This window comes from Guillardia theta (assembly GCF_000315625.1).
Source record: "Guillardia theta CCMP2712 unplaced genomic scaffold GUITHscaffold_7, whole genome shotgun sequence".
NCBI classification, from domain to species: Eukaryota; class Cryptophyceae; order Pyrenomonadales; family Geminigeraceae; genus Guillardia; species Guillardia theta.
Window position 1 is genome coordinate 444,469 of NW_005434667.1, and position 14,295 is coordinate 458,763.

The following is a 14,295-nucleotide window of genomic DNA, read 5'->3' on the forward strand; positions in this document are numbered from 1 at the left end:
GAAATTGTCCGACTGATCTGACTGAACTGAACCGCCTTCAAGTGGTAGTGCCCCGCTGTATGTAACCGTTACAACGGAATCTCGAAGTTCTCCGACGATCCGCAGAGGAAGTTCCCCAGGTTCAATTCCACTGAATCGACTGATTTGTATTGGATTCCAACAGATTTAATCGGTTTGAATCCGATGCTTGCGGCTTCCAGAACCACGTGCCATGCTGCGTTTCCTCGCTCCCCGTGTTGTCGCCGCCGCCCGCCGAGTGCAAGGTCAGCAGCTTCTCCTTCTACTCCTGCTTCTGCTTCATCTCTAGCTCTTCCTGTCCCTTTCTGCTTTCCTCTCCTCTCTCCCTCCATCGTCCTTCTTCCCCACCCTTGCGACCTGGAAGCTCTACGCCTGCTGCCACAAACTCGCAGTTGTCGTCTAACTCTGTGTCGACCAGGACCGAAGGTTGCAAGAGCCATGTGCTCCAAGTCGCTTGAGGGCACCAAGACTCTTCAAAACCTCAAGGACGCCTTCGCCGGCGAGTGCATGGCCAAAGCTCGTTACGAGTATTTCGCTCAGAGGGCTGACGTCGAGGGGTACACGGAGATAGCTGCTGCATTCAGACAAGTAGCTCAGTCGGAAGAGGGACAAGCTCTCGGCCATCTGGAGTTCTTGCAGGAGATCGGTGACCCTGTCTCTAACCAGCCGTTTGGCTCCACCATCGACAATCTCAACGCCGCCATCATTGGCGAGAACCACGATGGCAACACAATGTACCCTGAGTTCGCCAAGGTCGCGAGGCAGGAGGGCTTCGAAGACGTCGCCAACTGGTTTGAGACGCTTGCAGAAGCTGAACGCATCCAGCTCCGCAGGTTCCAACGGGCGGTGGAGAACATTGGCGACGCTTAAACCTGGGCAGAGCTCTCTGAAAGGCTCGAAACGCTCAGGCCGTAGACTAGATTTTCTGCATTCAACTTTGTAATCTGTTTGTGATACAAGCAAACTGAAGCTCTCAGCTACTGCTCCCACATGTCCTCCAAATTCGCGTCGTTCTACATCCCAGTCAGGATCACCAACATGACGAAGGTGTCTGTGTACCTGAATCTCCTTCCTCATCAACAGCATCTCTTCCAGCTTCTTGCTCGTGTCTTTCATCCGCTCGTTCTGCTCCTTGAGCTCCTCGGGGACTTTGCAGGTGTCAACCGGTCCTGGCTGTCTCCTCCGCTCGTGGTATGCGTCGACGAGCTGCTTGTGGTAGTCCCTACCACCAGGTGAACAGCTTCCTTGCTACATGAGATCAACCAACCTGTACCAGTCCCCGAGCACCTTGCATTGTTCTGATACATCCACACTGCGGACACAGGAATGTCAAAACATATTTGTTGCTGCTTCAGCAGCGACGCCTAATCGATTCCCCAAGGCAACAGAGAAGAAACAAGTCTACAACTTCATGCTCACTTCATGACTGATTCTGTCGTCCCGCCGCTCGAAGTATATATAGGGGTGCCGACAATTTCATGGTCTATCTCATCCTGCACCCTTCCCAAGTCGAAGTTGGTCACGTATTTGTGGTACTTGGGAAACAGGTCGTATATGCTGTCCCTCATAATCGAGCGGATTCGAAGAACGATCTGAGATGTCATCAGGAATTCGTTGCACGAGAACTTCGATTGCATACGTTCTCAGCATATGCGAGGCAGTCCCATACATCTCTGGGGTCGTGTTCTACTTCCTGTCACCGAGGTCAACAAGGTGCATACCCATCAATGAGCCGATACAGAGGAGGACGAGGAGGAGCTGACTTCTGTTGTCGGAAGTCCCGTCACATCATCGAACACTACAGCTATGATCTGCACCACCATTGCTTCTGATCATTTCAAGACATTTCTATCGGATCGGAGCGAACGAACCTGCACTTCGTCTCGTTTCTTGTGATCATACAGTACACATTCGGCATGCAGGCAGGCGTACTCATGGCTCTGCTTCCCCGGGTATTGAAACCTTGGGATGCTCATTCTCTGGTTCAAAACTGAACATAAAGTGACAGACCTGCTCTGGAGCTTCATTCCAGATAGATTCATTGCCTGATGCGACGGCTGTCAGCCCTTCCCCGGTTTCGATCCTCCTCTTATTTTCACCTGCCAGCTCTCGAGGCGATCCTTATCAACGTGCCCATAGAGCGTTCTCCATGGCCTGCCGCGTCATCAACAAGAAAAAATGGCGTCCATCCATGAGGAATGACTTACTTGCCAATAATGTCTTCTACAGGAGGCTTGAAATGTTCCATGAAACACTCGCTGGCGTATATGATCTCGGAATCAATGCTCTGCACAAGACAACTTCAGCTGGCAATGAAATCATCGGCTTTACGCACCTCATTCTTCAAGCGCAGCAACAAGAAGGAATGGTTATAGCTCGAAGGCTCGGACCTGATGATCTCGTCGAATCTTTCGATCAACATTCCGAAGATACCACACTGAGGAAATGCGGGAGAATAATACACAGGATCTGAGAAGTTCTCTTCTGGAAAGCTATCTTTGAAGAGCTCACTCTCATATTCAGACGACGAGACGCCAAAGTGAGAGTCAATCTCCACTTTTTCTTCGTCAGAATTCGTGAAAGATTTCAGCAGGTCATCGTTGTTCAAATAATCATCCCAGTCGGGGTTCTCGGGAACACCCATGTCATTGGCCCTGTTTTTGTAGTATTCGTCAAAGTCTTTGTTGTCCAGGGTCTGCATTTCTGGTCCGGCTCGTCCCAAAAATTCGTCGATTTGCTCTTCGTCGAGACCTCCTCTTAAACACAAATTCTCATCTGCACAGCGTTAAAGCATTCACGGTTGGAAATCAATGAACTGAACCTTCAAGTCCATATTCCCTCAGCCTCATGTCAAGAACCGACCTGATCGACGTCATTCCTCTCACGGGGCAGAGAAAAAAAACACTATCACTTGAAGTCATGGTTCATCCTTAAAGTAGGAGTGTAGTTCTGAAGGCATCACAATCAGTAATCAGTAGGAGGTAACGGGGCTATCAGAAGTTTCTTTACATCCTCTGGTTCCAGATCCTCGATGGTCTCATTGACGTACACAATCTGAAATCTGCTTCAGCTTCCTCACAGACAACTCTGATCAGATACTTCATGCTCACGGATACAAGCTTCTTTGCAATTCTTGTCCAGGTCTAAAATCTACACCAAGGTGCTCTCAGAAAGGAAAGTCGATGGCGTCTTATCAGCACCTCGCCACCTTCTCTGAGATACAACCACTGATCAGGAATGTCAGAGCAGTCGACATGAAACAATTCCATTCTTGACCTTCAGCCCCTCGGAATGCTGTTTGCACAGGGGTAGGAGAAATGTTCGCAGTGGTTCTTCTTCACTTATATTCAGCCCAAACTCTGCAAGTCAAACTAGATCAAGTATGTTCGGTGAACTTGAGAGCTTTACTTCGTCCTCTTGGGTCCACTATCTTGAAGTATGTCCTTCGCTGATCTGATGAGCATCGCGAAACATTCCGATAAAATGCCATCTTCAACTTCACATCAGAGGCGAGTAGTCCTCGCATCATGATTCTTACATGACGGAAGCCGGTGTGATATGTCTTAACAAACCCTACAAGGAAACATCACGAGACACCAGACGGGATTCAAGGACATTACTGATTTCTGTTTGCCGTTCTGAATGCGACGAGCCAGTGAAGGGAGGAGGAAGAGGCGAGGAAGGAGAATGAGGAGGAAGAGACGCAGGAGCAGTAGGGCGAGAAGAAGCGAGAGGAGAAGCCTGTGGCGGTTCCGATGCCAGGGGTAGCGCCATCCACGCTCCCACTGCAAGGACAACCATGGCCTTGCATCGCATTGTTGTCGGGATATCCTGTGGAAAGTGTTTGAAAACGCAATCTCAAAGGCAGAAAATATTTAAATTAGTTTCTCCGGATTTATCACCAGCCTTATCTCGAAAGACCCTCTCTCTGAAGTGACTTCATCAGCAACCTGGAGCTGGAACAAGGAGAGTACTGACTTGAACAGCAACTCCATGTCATGGAGATGCTGATGGAGATGCTGATGGAGATGGTACTGGTGGCAATGCTGATTGAGATGTCTCGACCACTATCTCTTACCTGCGCCTCCCCTACGAGCTCACAAGTTTCAGATACTAACTCAGGAAAGTTTGATTTGAGTTTACTTGAAAACGATCACTTATATTGACAAGGGTGAGAATACAAAGGGCTGGAGGAGAGTGGAGTTTGGTCAAGGATGGAAGTGAATGCACGAGGGGTAGAAGATGGGGAAGGAGAGGGGCGGGAGGAGAATGCAGAGAGGAGCGTCATCCGACTGAAACAACGTCAGAGGGCTGAAATCGTTTCCTGCTATCACGTCAGTCAGTCAAGTCAAAACCGGGAGGAGCAGGAATACCCAGTCGAGAGCCCAGCTGCTGGCCAGCAGGACGAGGCTGCTCGAATCTCCAGATAGGTCGGCACCGCCTGGCGGTCCAGAAATAAGGTGGAGCTGAACTTCGCGCCCAGCGTCAGTCGCACGGACCCTGTCACGTGCACCTCAGCTCCGCCCTTGGAGGCAGCAGCTTTGATGAAGGCGCGGAAGAGCGCGAGGTCGAGGAGCTTCAGGAGGTCGACGCAGAGCTCTGGGGTGAGGGTGGTCTTCGATCGCGGTATCAGGAGGGGGTTCAGCGTCATGTCAGCCTCGAAGCGCCCGATGTCTCCGCCTTCCGCCTCGAGCGACAGTGAGATCTGCGAGACGCGAGCGTCTACGCTGAACGGGTTCCTGACGTCCACCCTGACGTGCACCTCCTTGTCTCTGAAGACGGGCACAGGATCCAGCATGATCGCTCTCGCTACCGTCTGCAGGCGGACAGGCAGGCCGTTGAGCTCCGTCCTCAGCCTCATCGCCCTCAGCACAGCCTGCACCAGGGGAGCACTGGCGTGACTCTCAACGACGCTAATGTTGACTGGCCTCCCCCCCACCAGAGCTGAGATGAAGTCTGCGGCACAGGGATACTGCTGGGGGTCAGGCGGATTCCTGTAGAGCCCGTTGACGATCAAGTGGCTCCAGCCAGAGCTGACGTGCAGAGCCTTCATCTCGACCAGCATCATCGGCGCAGGGACGAGACAACCTGTGGGGCTGATGCCGAGCGTCACGTCTCCTACGTCAGCCGACACTGCCGTGGGGTTGTTCACATTGACGTGCAGCGAGAAGGGAAGCTGATCCGACGAGTTGCCATCGACAAAGTCCAAATCTGAAACGTGGATCAGCCTGCCCAGCTCTGACCCAGACACGTGCAGAGGAAGCTCCAGCAGCAGCGGGAGAGAGTCGACAAGAATCTCTCCGAAATCGAACCTCAAAGTCGAAGAAACATTCCCTGAAAGACGCACTGACGCGCCCCCTGCCTCCTGGGCCTCCACTAGCACCTGAGCCACCAGGTCCTCGTCGAGCACAACGAGGCTCTGATCGACGAGGGAGAGAAAAAGTCGGGAGGTGGGAGCATCGTAAACGACGTCGGTTAGCGGCACCGTGAGTCTGGCAAGAGGGGAGGAATCAGCGGTACGAGAGAGGATGAGATCCGCGGACAGAGACGTGACGTCGAGAGCTGCTTCAAAGGGAAGCGTCACCTGGACCCACAGCGAGCAGCTGAACAGAATGTCCCCTCCGTCAGACAAAGAGACATCTGCTGAGGAGACGTTGAACGATTCAACGCTGATATTGGGAGCAGGCGACTGGAAAGGAATGTTGAATGAAAGCTTCTCCACCACCTGCTGCAGCCATTCCGAGTCGAAACTTTGAGCCGACAGCCCCACAAGCTGCAGGTCGACCCTCTCCCCTCGGAGGAAGGAGCCCACAACTTGTCCAAGTTCGTCTTTTTCCTGTTGGGCAACTCGTCAGGACCAGAACTTGGAGGGGCAGCGAAGGGACATGGCTGTACCTCTTTCGAGGAAGGAAGCAAATGACCACTGACTCTCATCACATTCTTCCCGGGCCCGATGCTCATCGACTGCGAGAACACTTGCCCGAGGCGTAACCCCCGCCGCTCGAGCGCCAGCGCGATGGCACCCAGGGACGCAGAAGCGTTAGAAGGGTTGCGGAAGGAACCCTCGGCAGAGAAGAGCAGCGATCCTCCCACAGAGCTGAACACCTGGATCGAGTCGACCTCCACGTCCCTCAGCCCCCCGCAGCCTTTCAGCACGAGGTCCTGGGTCAGGTACACCCCCGTCAGCGTCAGGTTGCCCATCGCCGTCGTAATGTTCACGTTGCATGTGCACCGGATCTCAACCTCCAGCTCTGTGGAGTTGAAAAAGTCCAGCAGCAGCTGACTGAAGGGGACAGGGGAAACGGTCGCGAGGGAAGCGAAAGAGAGCGAATACCGGTATCTTGACAGACGCAAGATCTTGTCTGGGATGACTTGAAGATTTGCTGCCATGCTCTGCTGGTAGAAAGCTGACACCGAAAGCAGGCTGATGCCTGTCAGAGCGAACGGAGAGTCTTGTCCGAAGATGTCAACCAGCTCCAGCTGAATCTCAGCATCGAGCTCCACTATGCTTGACTCAACAGGGCGAAGAGCAAGGCGAGGAAAGAAGATTGAGGATCCTGACACAAGAGGCATTCGTTTTCCACTGACTGTCACGTCAAGTTCTGTGCCAATCAAGCCTCCTGCGATGAAGTGATTCGACACGCTTGTGAGGTTGGCGGTGAGAAGGACAGGTCGACCATTGACGAGTGAAGAGAACAGCTCGGATGAAGAGACAACGTCTTCGGGCTGCAAAGATGACAAGGTTACATGACACATCAAGTCAACAAACGAGTCATCGGCAGGATCTTCACCTTCAGGATGCCGGAGACTGACAGTTTGTTCGTTCCTGGCACTAAGTTCTTCACTGTATCACTCGAAAAGCTTCCGATCCTTTTGTTCTTGTATGAAATGTCAAGCGTTACGATTCCAAAGTCTGCAATCTAGAAATGGAGATTATTTTACGCTGATTGAACGAGATATATCTACCTGAAAGATGGAAGGATTATTCACCATCAACTCGGACCTTATCATCATTTGTTCCATGTCTGACGATTTCATGTCGAAATCGACAATCGATATCTGACCTTTTGACAACCTGTCCATGGATTTGGCTGAGATCTCCTTCTCAACTTTGATGTCCGAGAACCCTAGGGACAACGACATGCCGAGGAAGTGCACTGCAAAACTTTGTGAGATGATACTGCAAGAGGTATTGTAGCATCACATTCTAGACTCAGAGAGATCTGTCCTTGAATGGCCATTCGCGTTTCTTGCAGGAAGAAAATGTTTCTCACGAACTCATCGAGACATTCGGAATGGTCTGAATTCGACAATTTGATCTTCCCGTTTCTCAGCAGAACATCCGATTCTCTCCTGTTCACTCCGTCAAACAAGAGAATACAGCATGATGAAAGCTTCATGTGGAACCCACTCGATACTGAATCCCGGAAGCAGCAACTCCCCAAGCATGCATGAAACCTCACTCTTCACCCCATGTACTGGATCATCTTGAGACGGCAAGACCGCCGAGAAGTTAGATTCGCCAATATTGATAGATCCTGGCCACAACCTAAAAGTCAAAAGGATCATTTGGGAAATGCACATTGTACACAAATCACCAGGAGGCCCATATGCCAACACTCAGTCGGCTGTCGACTTCAACAACAGGAGCCGAATCGATCCAGCCGATCACACCTTGTTCGATCTGATTGCTATTTACAATCGTCACATTCAACTCCCTCAGATCTAAAATCGAGCTCGACATCAGGCTCTGAACTGTCAGCGGGGCTGCGATGATTCCAATGATGATCATGATGAATGTCACGCCACAGCAAGAGATCAATCTTGGCGCAATCTTGCCGTCACAGAGCAACGGCACACACGTTCCGTGGACTGTTTCATCATCTGCAGCATCTATTCACTCCCATAAGGGAGAAGGGACGGCAAGTCAGGCATTCACCTCGCACTTTGGACAGGAACCACCCTCTACTCCTCTCCGTGCTCGGAGGGACGTCTCTGTCTTCTGCAGCATCAAGCTAAGACCATTTGCGTCACATCCTCATGCTCACCTTGACGTCTGATCTCGTTCCATGAGGACCTGCTCACCTCCCACGTCAGCGCGTATGGGTGGGGAAAGCAGCAAGTACCCGGGCAGCAGTCGACTGGAGGGAGAGTCGCTATCATCGGCATTGCCTTCTTCCAAGCAGTCAGTGGATAACGCTGAACCATCCATATACACTACCATTCGCATCACCTCCACTCCATATGACCGTACTGAGCACATACAGGAAGGGTCACAGGACGATGGGTCCCCTGGGGGATTACCTCGTCTTTTTCCTTGGAGGATCTACCTCAAACTTGTCAGCATTCACAGTCAAGTTCTCATCCTTGTTGTACCTCTACGCTTCTCTCTCTTCAAATACCCCGTCACAGCTTCAAACAGGCTATGAAAGGGAACGTTAGCAACCTCATTGCAACTGGCGCTCAGGCTGTCAGACCTGGTAGCCCGATCTTTCTGCGTTCTCCGCCCACCTTCATGAGTTATCACCCACATTCACGCAGAACAAGAGCAATCGAACCTCCTCCTCTCTCCTCCTCGTCGTACCAGTTGCTCATTCTCCGCCGTCACGCTGCCCCCTTCCCTCCCCAGTCCCCGTTCTGCATGTTTCCTGATTTTGGAGTGGTGTTCCAACAACGACCAAATTTTCATCCCCCTCATGTTCAAGCTCATCTCCCTCCTACTCAGTTCATCGCCCTCATCCCCTTTCTTCTGTTTGACCAGCACAACAGCAGTACAACCAATTTGACCGACCATATGTTTCCCGCCCTCCTTTGTAGGGTGTGTTTCACTACCCCCTATATGGGCTGATTTAAATGTTCAAATATCAGGTAGGGTCATACCACCCACCCTGCATCATTCCTTTCTTTTTTTGTGGGGGCGGGAAAATGTGAAGACGGTCCTTGCTGAGAAACCAGGGGTGGTCGATTTTGATACAGGGTTATCGATATAAAAGGGTAGGGTACTTATGATATGAAAGAGGGGTAATAATTCCTAGGGTAGGTGGGTGTCTAGGTCAAGCAGATAAAGGTCATAGGGGGGATGTGGGTTTGTGGAATCCTACCAGGGGTAATGATGGGTGGGTACTAGATCAAGTACCGGTATATAAACAATTGTTTCGTGTCTCTGTACAGGGGTGATTAGCAAATGACCGGTGATTTTTACTACAAAGTTCAATTTCTGGATGGGGTGTCAAGGAACAGAATTAATTTCAAAAGGTAGGGTCATGTGAGATGGGTGGGTGTTGATGGAAATTCAAGGGGTGGTGCTAGCAGGGTCATAATCAAGGGTGAGATTGCTGCAGCCGCATGGCGGGAAGCCTAGGAAAGCGCGCGCAAAGCGAGCAAGAGGCACGGGGGAATGAGAAAGCGTGACTGGCGGTCATCCAGCGAAGTACATGAAGAGCGAAGAGGATAAGACCATGCCATCGGGAATCAGCGTTCAACGAAACAACGGGAAGAAGCTTTGCAAGGACGGAACATGCATCCTGTGCAGGAAAATGCATGTTGCCGCAGCGATTTGAACTTTCAGGACGTTTACTGGAAGTCAGATCATCGATTACAGGGATAGGTATTTGTTGCAGTACGCTTGGAAATCGTTTCCCTCTCCATATCATGGCGCAACAGTTACATCGTCGTCTTTGTTGCAATTTCTGTGATTGACAATCATTCTATTTGAACTTTTGCAAGCTTGTTTTCGTTCATGATTAGAGTCAGAATAGTCCGTTGAAGGTGTACCGGTGTAAAGGAATCTCTCGCTACGCTCAGAAATCCAACCATTGGTTCTTCTGCTGATTCCTCTGCGCAAGCACACCTGATGACCAGCACCCTGTCCATTGCACCGCATAGCAGGGTTTCTACGCAAAGCCTGGAGTCAACTTTGACAGCCTCTTGCGAAGATGATGGCTCCTTGAGTTCTCGATGTGAAATGGGGCGGCAGACTCGACTGAGCCGTGAAGGGGGTACGGATGAACTGAGGGGTATCCCATCTACCTCTCGGGAAAGCCAAGGACATGAAAAATGCTGCGACGCAAATCAACATGAAGTGTCTCATAGAAGCTGTGGTTGCAATGCAAGCCCGAATCGTGTTCACAACATGCCTACGGATTTTTCTGATCAACAACAGGTTGACCACTGAAACATTTCACCTTGAATAAACTGACCAGTGACAACAGAAAACACGCAAGAATTCAAAGAAACCGACTGGCAAGAGGCAGAATCAAGACATGGATGAATATGAAACAGATGAAGAAATAATGTGAGTTCAACATGGCCTTCTTATGTGTTTTGACATGAACCATTACTTCATGACTGATTGTATAGCATTACTCCTCTGATTCATTCAATCTCAGGTGGAATAAGGTTGTGAAGCGACATCGATATTATGAATCTATTGAGAAACGGGAAACGAATGAATTCATGGAGCGAATCTATAAGACCAAAGTCAACGACATCTTTTTCAGTAGGAAAAAGAAAAACGAAAATATTTTTGGGGTGGATATCAATTCGCCATTACTCCCCAAGGGATTGCATCTGCAAGGTAGCACCATATTGGAAAAGGCAGCAAACCTGCACCAGAAGCTTACAGGTGGTCTGGAAACGGAGGAAGACAAAACGACGCATGAGAGCTGGAGCAACTCGCATTCTGGTATGTTAGCTGAAAGCAATCGATTGAAGAACATCAGCAGAGAATTTTCGAAGGAAGGACGAATCGATATAAAGACGTATCGCAATGTCAATCGCGATACAGCATTCGATGAAGGAATCACTTCTTCATTCTTCGCGAAATACAGCTCAGGAGAATACATCAAGTCAAAAGACGACCTCGAAGCTTCGCCATATTCCGCCAGAGATTGCAAGAAAAACGAGAGGACCACAGCCACACGGTATCCAATGCATTTCAATGAATCAGGAATTTCAAATATTGTGTTCACGCGGAAATTGAATGGGACTTGTGACAATCAAGATTCCGAACTGGATTCAGATGAACGCAGGCTATTCCAAGCCTTGTTTGCATCTTACGGTGAAGAAGCCTTTACCATTTCAAGATTGATGTGCAATAAGAGCATCAAAGCAATCGAGAGGATGATCCGAGATTCCAGAAAGGACATTCCATGCCAAATATGCAAGAATCCAGAGCAAGGGGACGAAATGATTTTGTGTGACAGATGTGATAAAGGATATCATATTTTCTGCTTGTGAGCCCTTTGTTGGAAATCGTCGCTTGTTTCTCATATTTGTTTGCTTTAGGGATCCTCCACTTGTAAGAATACCTGATGGAGATTGGTTTTGCTACCAGTGCAAAGAAAGCATCGATGGTGTAAATCGCTATTTGCGACCAGGACATGAACATCGCCTGGATTGTGAGGGCCTTGGAAATGAGCTCTCTGGTCTTGAATGTACTTGAAACTTTTGCTGGTCCTATATATGATTTGTATTGATTTGCAGGCGAGGCTGAAAAAGAGCTCGTCGAAGCTTTGAAGATCAGAAGCCTTCAAGAATTCGACAAGCTTGCGGACTCTGCAGAAGGGGGGAAACGAATCATATCTTTGGACGACATTCATTATCCTCAATTTGAATCTATATTTGGGGTCTACTTGTTAACTTGCCCAGTTCCTGTCCATAGAGAGCAAGCTGTCGCATATCTTGTACCGCTCCGGCGGCACCTTCGCATTGTTGTCGCCTCTACTATATCCGCGTTCATGAGTCTTCAAATTGAACATATCAAAAAGGAAAGGTACAAATACATGAATGGAAGCCAATCAGAACATATGGACGTGAAGCTTAGCACAGCTCCATATGCAGCAAATGATGGATACTGGGGACGGTGAGACCTTGTCAACTACTCTTTGTTCACATGCTCGAATAAGTACACATTTGATGTTGGTGTCGATGGGCCTCGATGATTGAATGATTTCCATTCGAATGCCAAAATATCTTCTTTTGCTTCTATTTGAGACTTGATGCTGATAAGAATTTTTTTCAGAAATCGTGCATGGATTTTACAAGTCAATCCACAATTTATGGATGTCAGAAGATGTTTGGAACAAGAAAGAGAAATTCAATATTTTGCCAAGCAGTAAGTTGTGCCACCGGACTTTTATAATAGTCAATTGACTTTCTGTATAACAGATACAAGAAAAATTTAAGACCCGGAGACAAGATTTATTTTTGGCAATGCGACAGAGTAATCGATCGCTTGACATTACCTAAAATGATCTCTGATTTGCATTCACCCTCAGGTAAAACAATGTCAAAATCGCTGGAGACTGCAAGGAGGGGGTCTATTCGCTGTCGGACATGTGACTTGTGCTCCTGTTGACACATCACTGCATGACAAGTACAGATCATACTGCAAGCCTGTGGCTCTGATGCTGAACCCTTGGAAACACCATCCAAGCATACTGATTCAACTCGATTGCTTACTTGAACAACCGATTGTTCCAGAGAAATTCGAAACTGGCATGAATTGTGCAGAACTTCACATTTTCACCAATCCGTTTGATTCTATATATCGGATCACTGCCAAGCAGATGACCGCAATAGACTCTCTGATAGATGGATGGATGGCACCCAGTGAATCTCGCAGGCGAGGCAGAAGTTCCCAACAAGACCTTCCGAAAGCCTTTGTCGATCCAGCTGCTTCAGATTCAGATTCCCTCGCAGGATCGGATTACGAATGTGTAGAGACGGATGTAGGCCGGAAGGATCCCACTTGGAAGGAAAAGTGCAGTCGATTGTTGAAGGGTATGAAGAGAAATCGTAACTCTGGTCCTTTTCTACGCCCAGTAGACTTGGTGCAACTTCCGGATTATGAGTCAGTGCTGAGAGCAGCAGGCTGCTCTCCGATTTGCATCCAAGACATCGAGAACAAATTAATGAACAACGATTATCATGATCACCGAGGCTTCGTGAAGGATTTCAGAAGAATGTTTTTGAATGCTCATGTATATAATCCAGAGAGAGATCCAGTTCACAAAATGGCGCAAGAACTTTCAGAGGAGTTCGAAACAAAATGGACCAAGTTTCGCAAGTCTTTGAAGGATCGGAAGCAAGATGTAAAGTTGATGCAAAGTGCAGGCAAAGGATCCGTTTCAAACAACTTGCCTGGAGATCGCTCAGGAGACATTCTGGATGATATGAGTGCTCGATCTTCAAATGGTACCTCATGTAATGGAGAAAATGGTCTCATGGATGGCTGTTTATCTACCGCAAACTCAGCAGGAGCGAATGGTTCAGGGAACATGAATATGGACGAAGAAGCTGACGCACAGAATGCCGTCCGCACGTGCAGAAAATGCCTGAGTTCTTCGAACGTTGAGAAGCTCTTGGTGTGCAATATGAGCGGTTCTGCATTTCACTTGGACTGCCTTGTTGAACTTCCGGAGTCCTTGACTGATGGCCCATGGGTAGCACCGATGCATCTCCTAGCCAAGCCTCATGGAGACCAAGAGAATGATGGCGGCAGCTTGCAATGTTGCTGTGTCTGCTTGCAGGAAAACGGAGAAGATTCTGTTGAATGCCTGTCCTGTTCGTACAAGTTTCATGCCCGTTGTTCTCGAAGGAGTGAATGTGTCCACGATGAAGAGGCAAGAATTTGTCCGGATTGCAGAAATTACCTGTCGCCTGCGTCTGTTCGGGGCAATATCCTGTACAGTTTGATTCGAAGAGAGGTCTTGCTGGAGTGCAGGAGATTAATCCACTTGTAATCTGGGATATAAGTCGCAATTGTTGTCTGACTTTGATGTTGACAGGCATTGCGAACTTTGTGCAAGGGACAGGCAACGCGATCTGGACACGTATGCAAACGTAGCGTGACTTCTCACGTAGCTGACGTCATTGCAGAGAAATTCATCAATTTCGTCTCAAAAAGTCCACGGCCAGATTGTCAAAAAGGATTCTAGATTACAATGCGAACCTCCTGCGGGAGGCAAATCGTCTCCTTGTTTCCATGCATGTCGCTTGTACGAAACGATGATTCGTTTCTTGTCGTTTCTTCGAAATGTTTAGCAGATTGTTTAATAAATCAAGTAGATCCTTGACTCTCCTGGCATGTTGTGCTTCGATGATTAACTTACAGGTGCATGAGGATGCATTCACAATAGCCTGGCAGGATCTGAACGAAGGAGCTTGTTTTCAGGGAACCAGACGTCGTGATCTTGAGCCAGGTTCGATGGAAGGAGGTGGTTGAAGCACTCTTGAAAGCTGGCGCAAGACATTTCACTCGAGGGAAGTGAGCAT

General features: G+C 49.0%; 5 protein-coding genes across 5 annotated transcripts; 4 read left to right on the top strand and 1 right to left on the bottom strand.

The window, feature by feature from the left end:
• The first annotated feature begins 195 nt into the window (after positions 1-195).
• Positions 196-994, top strand: GUITHDRAFT_92111 (hypothetical protein). Its single transcript, XM_005839812.1, has 2 exons — positions 196-263; positions 437-994. The coding sequence occupies exons 1-2, from the start codon at positions 212-214 to the stop codon at positions 886-888; spliced, it is 504 nt and encodes a 167-aa protein (XP_005839869.1). The 5' UTR covers positions 196-211; the 3' UTR covers positions 889-994.
• Position 995: 1 nt separating this feature from the next.
• GUITHDRAFT_133302 (hypothetical protein) lies at positions 996-7,810 on the bottom strand (the record flags this gene model as incomplete). Its single annotated transcript, XM_005839813.1, has 24 exons — positions 996-1,031; positions 1,078-1,240; positions 1,306-1,382; positions 1,518-1,610; positions 1,658-1,711; positions 1,890-1,980; positions 2,029-2,063; positions 2,118-2,172; positions 2,226-2,305; positions 2,354-2,793; positions 2,840-2,880; positions 2,930-2,967; positions 3,028-3,072; positions 3,219-3,245; positions 3,557-3,591; positions 3,817-3,849; positions 3,997-4,096; positions 4,457-5,854; positions 5,914-6,744; positions 6,810-6,896; positions 6,985-7,043; positions 7,083-7,198; positions 7,489-7,567; positions 7,693-7,810. 24 exons carry the CDS (start codon positions 7,808-7,810, stop codon positions 996-998), a joined length of 4,131 nt encoding a protein of 1,376 aa, XP_005839870.1.
• Positions 7,811-10,150: 2,340 nt separating this feature from the next.
• Positions 10,151-11,885, top strand: GUITHDRAFT_133303 (hypothetical protein; the record flags this gene model as incomplete). The annotated part of the gene is made up of 5 exons (XM_005839814.1): positions 10,151-10,180; positions 10,230-10,312; positions 10,407-11,252; positions 11,305-11,372; positions 11,503-11,885. The coding sequence occupies 5 exons, from the start codon at positions 10,151-10,153 to the stop codon at positions 11,883-11,885; spliced, it is 1,410 nt and encodes a 469-aa protein (XP_005839871.1).
• Positions 11,886-12,776: 891 nt separating this feature from the next.
• Positions 12,777-13,103, top strand: GUITHDRAFT_58213 (hypothetical protein; the record flags this gene model as incomplete). The annotated part of the gene is made up of 1 exon (XM_005839815.1): positions 12,777-13,103. A coding segment is annotated over one exon (327 nt), but the record flags the coding sequence as incomplete, so codon positions are not given.
• A 259-nt stretch (positions 13,104-13,362) lies between these two features.
• Positions 13,363-14,095, top strand: GUITHDRAFT_150464 (hypothetical protein). Its single transcript, XM_005839816.1, has one exon. The coding sequence runs from the start codon at positions 13,395-13,397 to the stop codon at positions 13,761-13,763; it is 369 nt and encodes a 122-aa protein (XP_005839873.1). The 5' UTR covers positions 13,363-13,394; the 3' UTR covers positions 13,764-14,095.
• Positions 14,096-14,295: the final 200 nt, after the last annotated feature.